This window comes from Chelonoidis abingdonii, chromosome 6 (assembly GCF_003597395.2).
Source record: "Chelonoidis abingdonii isolate Lonesome George chromosome 6, CheloAbing_2.0, whole genome shotgun sequence".
Classification (NCBI taxonomy): domain Eukaryota; kingdom Metazoa; phylum Chordata; order Testudines; family Testudinidae; genus Chelonoidis; species Chelonoidis abingdonii.
In genome coordinates, this window is record NC_133774.1 from 71,544,623 (window position 1) to 71,558,986 (window position 14,364).

Below are 14,364 nucleotides of genomic sequence, written 5' to 3' on the forward strand. Positions count from 1 at the left end.
TTCCCCTTGTTTTTAAGGGGACCCAAGGGGTTTGGGTTTGGTCTCCCCCAGGGAAAGGTTTTTGGGGGGAACAAGGAAAGTGCAACCAGACACTGAAAATCTCTGGTTGGGTGGCAGCATTATAGAATTCTAAAAGCTAAAAAATTTAAGCTAGAAGGGGGAAATCTCTGGTTGGTGGCAGCATTATAAGATCTAAGCTAAAAATTAAGCTTAGAAGGGACATGCAGGTGCCCACTTTCTGGACGCTAAAGTTCAAAATGGGAAAGAGACCCTGACAGGGATGCTTAAAGTTCAGCCAAAGATTAGCATTTTACAAGGTTGTCCCAGCCACGCACTCACTTCAGTAGTCACACTGGCCTTATAATGGTAGTTTTTCCATTGACTTCAATATGGCTAGGATTGCATTCACCTTTTTTTCCCTAAAAAGAACAGGAGTACTTGTCGCACCTTAGAGACTAACAAATTTATTTGAGCATAAGCTTTCATGGGCTACAACCCACTTCCTCAGATGCATAAAATGGAACATATAGTAAGGAGATATATATACATACAGAACATGAAAAGGTGGAAGTAGCTATATCAACTCCAAGAGACTAATTAATTACGATGAGCTTTAATCAGCAGGAGAAAAAAACGTGTACACTGGCAGCAGGAAGGTCAGTGGCATATAAGCCTCTACACCTGCAGTTGGGAGGTGTAATTCCCAGCTCGAGTAGACATACATGGACTTACTCTACTCGAGCTAGTGCACTAAAAATAGCAATGTGGTCATGACGGCATGGATGGCAACTTGGGCTAGCCACCTGAGTACACACCTAAGCACAATCCTGTCCAAGATCTTAGGTAGCCAGCCCAAACTGTTGCCGGTGCCACCACAACCAGCTAGCTTAAGCAGAGCTAGCAGCTGAGAATTACCCTTCCCGGCTGCAGTGTAGACAAAGCCTTATATACTGGAGTGATTCCTTTTGGGTTGGTTAAACTGGTTTTATGGTCATGTTAAACCAGCAATGTAGTGCAAAGTGTTATCTTCTCAAGACTGCAGACAGTCCAAACAATAGCTCTGAAAGAGGTGTGAACTGTTCCTTTCATTTTGCTAGGGTTTGGACTTTGCAACCTACCAAGGACAATTTAAATTACAGCATTATAAACTATTTCACTGCTGATCAGTTTACCAAGCATCCACTAACAGACACCTTCCACAATCTCACTTTAACGTGCCTTGTGTGGTTTTTTAGAGCTCTCCCAGTGCTATAAAAAACCACCTCTATGAGGGGCATAGCTCCCAGCACTGGTGCACTGTCTACACTGGCACTTTACAGAGCTGAAACTTGCGGCACTCAGAGGGGTGTTTTTTCACACTCCTGAGCAAGAAAGCTGCAGTGCTGTAAATTGCCAGTGTAGACAAGCCCTCAGACTGCCTCCCATGCCTTGTGATGTTTCAAAAACTACAGATTTCCTTTGCCTAGCTGCCACAACCCCTGGCTTCCTTCCCTGACAACTTCTACTATGCAGCTATATATCATCAGTACACAATTCTGCACGACAATAAATATTTTAAATGTATGGACAGCAAAAGAAATTGCACTTTACTCTCCTTAGAAATAACACAAGGAATACTGCAACCAGTGCAGTATTTTTTTTATTTAATTCAATTAGAGCCTCAACTTTTAATTTAAATGAAACTGCTGTACAATTTCCAGTGTGCCACAGAATTTAGGTTGAGCTTGTGCAGAGTACTCAGGGCCTTGGCAGTCAGCAGTAGGTATGGTTAGAAACAGTGAGTTGGCATCAGCAATTAAGCAAAATGGAGAATTAAAATGAACATCAACAAGTTGAAGAGATGAGGTAATATATTTTATTGGATCAATTTCTGTTGGCAAGAGAGAGAAGCTTTCATGCTTACACAGAGTTCTTCACGGATGCAACAACACTGCATCTATCATTAAGTTAAGGCAGGCAGGAATTAACCAGTAGATGGCAGACATATATCAGGCGGTAATTTCAATATGAATCTACTAGAAAGAAGCATATGATGTGCTTTCGGATTATAGTAATTTAGGTGAGCGCCCAGACTGGGCATCCCCAGAATATGGGGTGCACAGTGATGGCACAAAACCACCTTCCCCGCCTCATTCCCCAATTCTTGTCCTGCACTGAGTTCAGCTTGGCCAAACCAGAAAAACTGGGCCCATCTTTTTTTTTTTTTTTACTTCTGGTGATTTACCAGTGTTATACAAGCTGATTTACAATTGAGAAACAAATCTGAGCCTGGGTCAGTGTGTTGGCTACAAAAAAAAACATACAAGGTTGACCTAAAGCCCATGGAATCTTTCCATTGGATCAAGCTCATAGTTACAATCCTACCTGGGTTGGGGGATGAATAAAAACTAACGAGTTTTTTCCATCTCTGGTTTCTATGATTCTGTGATACAGAATACACATCAGAAATAGAAAGTACTGTGAGATTAGACATAGCATTTCAGCTTTCCTGAGCTGGTGAAAAAATGATATGTATGTTAAATTTTTCCAACCTCAGAGGAAGGTCCTAAGGCAAAATCATCCTCTCTGATCTACTTTTCTACTTCTAGTATATATTTTACAAATAACTTATGCCTTATCAATTATTTTACACATAATAACTGCACTCTGTGATGCATTATTGAAAAGATAGAAGATTGCTCATTTGTAGCCTTATGTGTAGAAGCTGAACTGCTTCACTGGATGCTTCTTACAGTCTGCGACAGCTCATCTTAATGAATATTTAATAGCAAAGTAATGTGGCTATTTTTAACTGACTGGTGCAAAAAGGAAGTCTTTATAAATATAGGCATTAGGGTCTAGTGACAGAGCATTACAGACAAGAAAGAAAAAAAACCAGTGTAGCGAGGCAGTGGGATACCCCACAGCCCCGCTGAGGGATGGACCTCCCCTGACACCAACGTGGGCGGAGCCACTGGGTCCTGCGCCCGCCCCTCAGAGGTCACAGCGCAGACCCGGAAGTATAAAAGCTCACCTGCAGAGCTCAGTGGAGAATCAGCCGCCGCAGAGACCAGACGTCTGCGGCCGAGCTCCCTCGGGGGAGACAGTAGAAGGCTGCAGCCAGCCTGAGGTCTCACCGGGCCAGCCGAGCCTACCCCTCACTCGTTACCCCGAGGAGGACTGGCCAAGCCTACCCCGCTCCAGCTATCCCGAGGAGCAGCTGAGCCTACCGTCCACTACTTACCCGGAGGAATCGATGGTGTTCGAAACCGCCGGCGATGCTACCGTGACTCAGATACCCTACGAGGGGAAGTGTGGAAGTAGCCCGGGGGCAGCCGACCCCAGTCTGGCTGCAACACTGCCAGAGCCAATGTCAGTGTGTTGCAGCCAGGATCCCCTCTGACAGTAGCGAGTTTCCGCTACTGCTAGGGTCCCGGGCTGGGACGCAGTGGAGTGGGAGAGCCTGCGCCCCCCCTGCACCTCACTCCTTGGGTGGCAGACTCCCTCCTTTTCCCTGGCCTGGAGAGGCTAGGACCTCCTGATATTGGAACTAGTGACTCAGTCCCTGCTGAAAGGCCTGAGTCTCTGACTATTTGCTTGCTGCCCCGCCCTGACCCAGGGCCTGGGCTGCTATTGAACTGCGGACTCAGCCCCTGCCTCAGGGCCTGAGTCTCTGACTATTTGCTTGCTGCCCCGCCCTGACCCAGGGCCTGGGCTGCTATTGAACTGTTGACTCAGCTGCTGCCTAAGGGCCTGAGTCTCTGACTGTTTGCTTGTTGCCTCGGCCTGACCTAGGGCCTGAGCTGCTATTTGGACTCTTGACTCAGTCCCTGCTTAAAGGCCTGAGTCTCTGACTGTTTGCTGGCTGCCCCGCCCTGACCTAGGGCCTGGGCTGCCACTTGACTATTGACGCAGCCCTACTCCAAGGGCCTGAGCCCCTGACCGAGTGTGCATTATTCCCCACAACCACAGAGCCAATGGCCAGCGAACTCGAGCGAAGTGGTGGGATACTTCACACCCCCGCTGAGGGATGAACCGCAGCAAAGCCGCACCACAAACAGTAAGCAGCTAGGCAGCAAAAACTGTCAGCTCTAAAACGTTACTAACCACTTCTGTTTAATCAGTGTAAGGACCAACTAGGAGAATATAATGCTACCAAAGCACTGCATAAATAGCCAGAGCTTAGACTGAGAAACATTGGTGATAAAAAAAAAAGATTTATTTCCTGTTACTCCTGTCGTTTACCAAATATCTACATATTATTTGTCCACACAATTCTTAAAGGAAAAATTATACAGTTACCAAAGTTAGGATAACCAGTATTCTCTCTCCCTATCTTTCTTTCTCTGTATTTTGTTCCCTGCTTCCTTTTCTGTAGCTGGTTCTTCCATCCAATGTATCTATTGCTCTCCGCTATTCATCTTTCTCTGCATCTGTTACTCTCTCCATTTTCTCACACTTCACTTTCTTCATTATCTTGGGCCAAATCCTGACCCCCTGACTCACTTGTGCAGTCCCACTGAAGTCAACCAAACAGTTCAAGTGAGTCAAGCAGGCATTATTTGGCTCTCTGTCAATTTCCTTTCCTCTCTTTTTCTAAGGTCAAGCTAGCACCTGCAACATGAATGGAACACAGGTCCATCTATATTCAGAAAACAGACAGGGGCTAAAAATGGTTATCAGCAACAAATTCCCCACCACTCACCTCAGTTATTGTTCAAAATAATGTAACTGCTAGCATAGATCTGACAAATCATTTTTGAACATAGGAATTGCTGCACCAGACCATCAGTACATCTGCTCCAATATCCTGTCTCCAACAGCAACCTGCACAAGGTGCCTCAGAAGAAAGTACAAGAATCTCACAGCTGACCATTAGGATATAACCTGTTCATAAGGATATTTTTGCTAACCCCATCCAATTAGTGATTGTCTTATGCCCTGAATCATGAAGGTTTACATGCCTTATATATATATGTTTTATTATAAATAATGCAACTGTGGATGTTCACATAAATGTCTAAAAATTATCTGACAAAAGTGTTGAAAATTAATTTACCAGTTTTTTGACAAGCTCTAATATGTACTTCAAATTATGCCTTCCAACATCCATTATTTTACATTTGCCAACAATGAGCTTCATCTGCCATTGTGCTTTCCATTCACCTAACTTTGCTAGGTCTTTCTGGAGTGCCTGATGGTTTTTCTCCTGTCTTGGCTATCCTACAGTATTTTGTATTATCAGCCAAATTTTCACTGTTCATCCATCTTTTTCCAGAGATTAATGAATATATTAAACATTACCAATCCTAGTTTAATCCAACATGACCTCGACTACTACTCTTTATTTTTTGTCTCTTAATCAGCTTCTGACCCATGATGATACTTTACCTCTCACTCCATAAATATTTGATTTCCATATCAGCCTATTGTGAGAGACTTTCGTCAAAAAAATTTTTGAGAGTCCAAATAAATTATGTCACAATTCTTGCTTATGCACTATTTTTGTGACCTACTCCAAGAATTCTACTAGATTAGAGAGGTACAGCTGATTTGTTTCTATAATTCATATAGATGTTTCACCATTTTCACTACTCATTGTTTCAACCAAATTACCTAGTACTGAAGGTATGACTCACTGGTCAAGAATTCTCAGATCCCACCCTGAGCTCTTTTTAAAATGATGGTTACAATATTTGCTACTTTCTAGTCTTCTGATAACTTTCTGCTAATTTTAATGAAAGATTACTTAGTTATCTAGAAATTCAGCCAATTCATTCATAAGTTTTTTCAGAACTCCTGGATGAACTCCATCCATTTTGGAATAATAACGAAGACAAGTTCCAAAAGGCTTCAGTCATTCTTTCTGAAATTATATTTAAAACTTTTTGTCTGATGCATGCTGCAGCTATAGCATTTTCAACATCAGTTGTGGGGTACCAGAGTGGCCATTTACTGATTAGGATACACTTCCTAAGAGATGGATTCTAGTATCATGTCTCTACACAAAATACTTTGCACACAGATCCAGCTGAAGAGTGAAATAATTATCATCACAGGCATAGCATTTTTCTGCAGTCATGTTGTATTATCTTATTTCTGAGTTAACTGCCAGAACCAGTTGTCCTACTAGCAGTAAGTGAACTACAGGCAGTAGCCTGCTGTCTGGTCAATACATTTCCAAGCTGATAAACTACCTATTTGTTTATTCCTGACAGAGTATCGCCATGGAGATCCTTACTGTTGTTACAAACTGCTTCTTGGAAAAAGTAAAAATATATAACACAAATATCAATTTTTTGTGTAGAGCATCACTATCATTCACCCACTGCATTACACAAATTGTACACATGCCCACAAAAAGCACAAATTGCAGATCAATGGACTTGACAGATGTAAAAGATTTTCAAGTATTTTTTTTTTTTTTTAGGGAAGACGTGGAGATATCTAATAGCTCAACTTTCTATTATATTGTAGATCTCTGGTTTAGGACTATGCCCTCTTTAAGAAGTTTCCTTTTTCATTGTAAACTGAATTTACATATCTCATCTGAGATCCTAAATTTCTGAAAATTTCACTAGAATAAAGAGAAACTGTAAAAGAGTCCAAATCAAAATGGAGAAGAGTAATTTGGTTCTGTGTGATCAGCTTAGGTATTTTTTCAAGTTTAAGGTTGTTGTGTTATGGCCTTATCCAGAAGAAAAAAAATCAAAACTGTCTCAGTAAGCCAGAGCCTATCATGAATACTGGATCCAGTTTTGGTGTCCACAATTCAAGGTGTTAATAAATTGGGGCAGTTTCAGAGAAGAGCCTGAGATTGATTAAAGAATTAAAACATATCCCTTATAGTGATAAACTAAATAAATTGAGTTCCTTGAGTCTAACAAAGAAAATGTTAAGGGGTGACAATCCCAGTATCTGGGGAACAAATATTTGCTAATGGGATCTTCAGACTAGCAGATGTATGTACAACAGAATCCAATGGCTGGAAGTTGAAGTTAGACAAATTCAAACTGGAAATAAGGCATATGTTTTTAACAATGAGGATAATCAATTACTGGAACAGTTTACCAAGTGTCATAGTGGTTTCTCTATCAATAGCAATTTTCAAATCGAAACTGGATGTTTTTTTAAAAGATATGTTTGAGTTCAAACTAAATTGTTTTGGGGAAGTTCTATGCCCTATGTTATACAGGAGATCAGACTAGATAATCACAGTGATTCTGGCCTTGGAATTTATGAATGTTTGATTTCAGGACCTTCTGAGTTTTGTAAGATCTTGGATATTTTTCAAGGGAGCTATGCTAATTGGTATCAGCTAAAGATCTGGCCTTAAGTGATCTCAAATCATTTGGAATTTATCAAACTGCATCCACGTGACCAATTTTCCATAGCACTAAAGTGAGTCACAATGGTTGTGGAGCTTGGCCTTAGACTTTAGTCTACTGAATATGCTTCATGTAGAAGCAAGCCATTTGCATTACAAACACATATGCTAATCAGACCCAGTGTCTTCAAATGAACAGTAAAACATCATAGGCATCGTTTGGGGAGTGCAGGGGGCATTGTCCTGCCAGAGGCGAGGCATGGGAGGGTGTCACATGCCTCCCCCCCGCCCCCATTTCTGCAAGCACCAAGCTGCCCTGCAGGGCTTGCTTTGCTCAGCCTGCCCAGGAAGGGGTCTCCGTCCTTCCCACACTGTGCCTCCTCCGCCCCGCCCTCCCTTGCACATTTCGGCTCCCCGTGAGCCAGAATAATTTTTTCTCTGTGCTGCGGGTCGCTGCCTCGGCTGCTGGATGCCGCCTTCTTGATCCTAGTGACCACCCCTTTCCTGTACAATGGTTAGTGTCCATGGAAGAGGGGCAGGACAATGTGGGACTGGAAGAAGAGTGGTGGGGGGAAGAGAGAGTGGGATGGGGCAGAGGACTGTGGAGAGAGAGGATGGAGAAAAGACAGGGATACAGGAATGGGTGGAGGGAAGAAGGAGCCTGGAATGTGGTGTCCTCTCGGCAGTAGCAGCAGCCCCAGCAGAGAAGCAGCGACAACAGCACCACAGTAGTGACATCACTGCAGTACCCTGTGCCGGAGCGGCTGCCAGCAGCAGCTGGGGCTCTCCCGTTAAGCCGGCCCATCCCCCTCCCCAGCACCAGCAGCCCACGTACCACTCCAGGCGGGAAGAGAGAGCCAGTGAGCCAAGGGAACTGACTTTGGTGTGCACATGTGTGCATGCATGTGCGTGGTGTGCTTTGCCCTCTCCAATATAGCAGTCCAACTACACCTAGGTAAAACATGTTGACAGAGTTAGATACCAGTTAGATGCCTAACTGATGTGAAAAGGCAGGACCAATATTATCTGTAATAGGCCGGTTCTAGGTTTTGCAATCAACCACTCAAATTCTCCAAGCATTTGGATTAGGAGGAAGGGATGACTGGGAGCAAGCTTTCCATGAAATGCCTCTAAGGGGTACCTGAGAGATGTCATTATTTGGTTGCTCTTACTGGGAGTGAACTATTTTTTTTTCAAGTTTTATGCACATCCATAGTTGAATGGCTATACAAATAATAAGGTGTTAGTCAACTCAAGAACTCTATACAAGAAGTTAATGATCCTTAGAAACTAAAACTTAAAGAAACTTTGACAACATACTGTTCTACTGTGAATAATAAAGTGATCTTACGGTTTATATTTAAATTGCACTTACATAGGCTTGTCACTGTGGATTTCGTATGAACGATTTGGCAAATATTTTCTCAAAAGTTCCTTTTGAAGTTCTTTATGTTGTCTATTGGATAATATTCCAAATCTGTGTACCACTGGCACTTTGATAACTGGCATCTTCTCATGCTATAATCAATCTAAAAATCACACACAACAAATACAGAATATATTACAATCCACTGAATTGGGATTTTTGATTGTATCCTCACTAGTGAGAGAAACAGCTATTCACAATATATATGTGAAGACACATATCTTCTGCCATATTGTTCCTTCTCATAGGAACATCAGCATGCTCACAGAAGACAACAGTTACACTTTCTAAGAGATACCATAACAAGGTAGTCATGTATGACTTTGGGCAAGTTGTTTCAACTCTCTGTCCCATAGCTTCCTCATCTGTAAAATGAGGATTAACAGCATTTGCCTACTTCACAGATGGACAGGGGGGTGTCCAAAGAAGGGAACTGTTAGCTATACTAATTAATTATTTGAGACTCTTGAATGGAAAGTGCTATACACAGTAAGTGCAAAGTATGATGCTATAAATGGAAGGGGGGATGAAAATAGGACCCTGGAGGTAACTAGATAGTATCATCTATTTACTTACTGCACATTTGTATAACTAAAGGAACTTTACTGTGATTAATATGACTTTAAAGACTGAATTTGCAAATGAGCCTTGTTCTAAACTTGTACCCAAAATTTTGTACGCACAATCATTTGAAGCCCAAGAGACAAAATGTGTGCATGCAAATCTGGCAAATATCATTTGCATACACAAATTTTATACTTTGTGGCTACAAATTATTATACATAGACAAAGATGCAAGCTTACAAGCTGTTTTTGAAATTGTGGCCAGAGAGATCTATTCATATGCACAGAACACAAATATCTATTGCATTACAGTTGTAATAATGTGAGGGTTTACTTATCATAGAAACTGAAAAAGATAATACAAAAGTGTCACTTGTTAATCCTACTAAACTATTAAATCCATGGATCTATACTGAATCAATGGAAGACAGAAAATTCAAATATGAAACACTGACATAAAAATATTTTCAACCTTATCTCTTTTGTATCTGAAGTTCTCAGATCATTTGGGGCCTGACTGAGCAAAAACATGTCTCACTTCAATAAAATGCAAGATTTTGGAAGCACACTTTTTACCAAATCATGCCCAGGGTATAAAATAGCACCCATTAGCCACAGTAGTCACCATGATGGAGAACCACATGTATCCTATCCATAGATTAACACTGATTTTTTTTGTATGGCTTTATCAGTTTAATTGAGACAATTAACAATATCGGAATACAGTTTTTTGTCTCAATGTACTTTGTTTTGTTCATTTTAAAGAGGTGTATATAGCATAGAGCCAAATTCAAGCAAGACACCTTAACACAATCAGGAAGAGCAGGCATCTAATGAGTTACAAGTTGTGCTCAGAAGCAGAAGGAATACAGTCTGTAGCCGGGAGCAAGTTACCATGGCTGGTAGTAGATTACAGCTCAGAGTTGGGAGTGAGTCTGTGGAGAAGTACAAGCCAGAAAATGACTCACAAGTGGTGAGTGGAGGTGAGAATTAAGACAGCAGCCAAAAAATAGAAACCTGAAAATCCTGTGAGGATTGAGCACAGTGAAATTTTGGAGGAAAACAAAGAGAAATACAGCCCTCTTCTGGCCCATCTCTGTTGTGGTTGAAGTTTTATATACTGATAGAGAATGGGCTCCCTATTCATCTTTGGCAAAAACGTAGCTGTAGAAATCCTTATTCGCAGCCAGAGCTGTAAACACACATCTTTTTCTCTTTGGAGAGGAAGCAATGTAGTGTAAGTTCCAGTACTTAAGTTGGTACTGAAACTTTTCTGTAAATGTAGGGTTATTTAAATAGGTAGTATCTGGTTTTTAGTTTGGTTGGCCAGATACTGAATATCTAAGGTGTACTCACCTCCAGCTACTAGCTCCTCCTGATTATAAGTACCAGGAAAGAAAGAAAGCAAGAAATGATTTTTAACTCAAGATTGCTGAGGTGCTAGCTAAATGTTGGTTTGGGATTCTTTTTTTTTCTCTTTTATTGTTGTTGTTGTTGTTGTTGCATTTGTTAAAACAACAACAGAGTTTAATAGCAGAACTTAATCAATATAAAATATTCAATATACAAAATCCTAAAGTACAGAAAATGCTTATAACATACATACAAATTTTAGAATATTTTGCCATATAAAGAACCATTGGCTAAAAAAAAAGTACAAATGAAAAAAAATTGTCATTTAACTACTCACTTATGCAGAAGAATTTCACTGAGACTGTTAAAATGCTAAACTCTTGATATGTTTATCTGCCTTATTTTTATGGCATTGAGCAGAAACTTCATACAGAATCTTCAGCTAGAATGCAGATTTCTCCTTGAAAGGTTATTCTTTTTCAATACAAAAAAAGCCACTTAGGATTAAGTTTCAAACTGTTATTTTAAAGCTAGAGCTTTTTTAAAAAAGTAACTAAATACCAATTATTAACATAGAACTTTTGGTATGAACTGTCTTTTTGACAATGACTAAGATTTTTAAGTTGAGACACATTTTACAACTGCACAGCCTCCACTTTTCTTTTTTTTCCCGTCCAAGGACTTAACAGCCTTTACTTCATGAAATGTTCTTAAAGAACTTGTCTGATACTGCAGTACAGTGCCAAGAAAATAAAGAATTTGTCAATTCAAGTTGTCTGAGGCCACTTATTATGGCAAATTATGATGGTAAACAATGTCAAGGCAACTCATTACAATATCAAAATGCTGTCAGCGTGAGATGTACTAACATCAAAATTTTTAAAAAGACAGAAAATGAAACAAAAATAGCTAGTAAAATAAATAATCCTTATGAATCATACAGGGCTTTTGATCTTCAAGGTTCTTATACAAATTAACTAGTCATGAAGAGTTTAAACAAACTAAAAAAAAATACACCCAAATCCCATGACCCGGCAATTTTGTGTTAAGTTTAGCTTAGTACCCCAGCTTTTCTTGATTTTTGTTTAGAGGCTACAGCATGAATTATATTAGCCTAAAGTTGGCTTGCTCTGCAGTGGTGAGTAACTGTGGGAAAGAAGATGCAGTAGAGAAAGAAGTTGTCCTTGAACAAATTGTCAGGCCACACGTTTAGGAGAGTCCTGGGAGGAAGAGCCAGCTTCTGCATCATGTCCTCAGGAGGAATGGATTTATAGCTTGGAGAAGTGTATGTAGCCATCCCAGTAAGTGTTAGTTAGCAGATGGCAGCCATCTATATATAATCTACCTCAGAGATGCATCAAGTGTGCAAGCTTGTCTTCTGGAATGCTGCCTTACCCTAATAGGATTACTAGGGCAAAGGATGTACCTTTCTTCTAATTATGGTGTCAGCTGGGGCAAGTGTTTCTTCTAATTATGGTGCCAGCTGGGGCAAGATTTGATTCCAGCTCCTTTATCAGAGTATAAAGATGGTACTTTACAAAAGGCCAAATCCAATACCCTCTGCAGTCAATAAAAAGTTTCTAAAAATTATGGGTGATAATTTTCTACCATAAAGGTATTGTACCCATGAGAGATATCTATATAGGCTTTCTTACATTAAGAAGAATAAAATGAATTGATCACTCCACTGGAAGTTGGTGGTTGTGTAAGGAACAGTGATCATTACCAGGTTATATTCAAGATGGGCAAAAAGAGGACAGTCCCAACCAGTAACATATATACTTGGTACTTTAAAAGGGCTAATTTCTACAGCTGAAGAATTATCAGCAAAATAGATTGGAAGAAAAAAATTAGACAGAAAAGTATAAATGAAAATTGAGAGCTGTTGAAGAATTAATTAGATGGCCCCATCACCCGCCGTTTGCTGACGCCCCCCCCCCCGGATCCCTGCCTCCATCCACACACCGCGCTCCCTGTCCCTGACCGCCCCAGACCACTGCGCCCATCCACCCCCTCATCTCATTCCTGACCCCCCCGCCTACCCCCATCCAATCACCCCTTTCCCTGTCCCCTGAATGCCCTGGAACCCCGTGCCCTGCCTGCAGCCGGGCTTTCACTCATTCAACCCCCCCCACTCCTGACTGCCCCTCTGGGACCCCTGCCCCCATTCAACCCCCCTGTTGCCCACCCTCTGACCTCCCTGACTCCTATCCACACCCCCACCCTCTGACCACCACCTCGAACTCCCCTGCCCTCTATCCAACCCCCCTGCTCCCTGCCCCCTTACCATGCTGCCTGGGGCACCCGTGGCTGGCGGCACTACAGCTGCGCCGCCCAACTGGAGCCAGCCATACCACTGTGCAGCACAGAGCACCAGGTCAGGCCGGGCTCTGCAGCTGCACTGCCCCAGGAGCTCACAGCCTCGCTGCCCAGAGCATTGCACTGCAGCATTGTACCAGCTGCTTCAGAGGAAGATGTAAGAAAGCCTGTAATAGGCAATTATGAGATAACCTGCCTTCAGAGAAAATTTTCTACTAAACCCCAATAGTTAAAGATTTGTTGATGCTCTGAAGCAAGAGGATTTATAACCCATCCAAAATGGTTGTTTTTAGGTGTGTTTGTTTGTTTGTTTTTGTTGTTGCGTTGTTTCAAATATTTACTATTATGACTGTGGATTTATTTGTTACTCCAAGAAACATCCAATTCTTTTTTTTTTAATTGTGCTAAACTCTTAGACTCAATTGTATGATTTGACACCTTTCAGTTTCATTGAATAGCCTCTTATATTTGTTTTATGAAAGAGAATGACTAAAAGTTCCTGTGCTACTTTCTCCATATCATTCATTGCTATGCATCTTTTTTGTGTCCCCTTTCATTCATCTCCTTTTAAGGGGAATATTCCCAATACACCGCTACCTTGATATAACGCCACCCGATATAACATGAATTTGGATATAACACGGTAAAGCAGTGCTCTAGGGGGGCAGGGCTGCACACTCTGGTGGATCAAATCAAGTTCAATACAACACAGTTTCACCTATAATGCAGTAAGATTTTTTGGCTCCCAAGGACAGCGTTATATCAAGGTAGAGGTGTATTTTCTCTCTTCAAATGGGACTATTCATATGAGCATTGCCATGCTCATAAATAATTATTTTTGCCCATATTCATAGAACCATAGAATCATAGAACTGGAAGGGACCTCAAGAGGTCATCTAGTCCAGTCCCCTGCACTCAAGGCAGGACTAAGTATTATCTAGTCCATCCCTGACAGGTGTTTGTCCAACCTGCTCTTAAAAATCCCCAATGATGGAGATTCTACAACTTCCCTAGGCAATTTATTCCAGTGCTTAACCACTCTGACAGTTAGGAAGTTTTTCCTAATGTCCAACCTAAACCGTCCCTGCTGCAATTTAAGCCTATTGTTTTTCTTAACCTCTGAGGATAGGACAAGAAGCAATTTTTCTCCCTCCTCCTTGTAACAACCTTTTATGTAATTGAAAACTGTTAGCATGTCCCCTATCAGTCTTCTCTTCTCCAGACTAAACAATCCCAATTTTTTCAATCTTCCCTGATAGGTCATGTTTTCTAGACCTTTAATCATTTTTGTTGCTCTTCTCTGGACTTTCTCCAATTTGTCCACATCTTTCCTGAAATGTGGTGCCCAGAACTGGACACAATACTCCAGCTGAGGCCTAATCAGCGCTGAGTAGAG

At 41.3% G+C, this 14,364-nt stretch overlaps 1 protein-coding gene across 1 annotated transcript in view; it reads right to left on the reverse strand.

Moving 5' to 3' along the window:
* The window catches only part of TMEM232 (transmembrane protein 232), a 133,798-nt gene that overhangs the window by 115,344 nt on the left and 4,090 nt on the right, over positions 1–14,364 (reverse strand). Inside the window, exon 2 of the mRNA XM_032770080.1 lies at positions 8,682–8,835. Within this exon, the coding sequence (XP_032625971.1) occupies positions 8,682–8,815 (134 nt within the window). The 5' untranslated portion in view covers positions 8,816–8,835. The remainder of the gene's footprint in view (positions 1–8,681; positions 8,836–14,364) is intronic.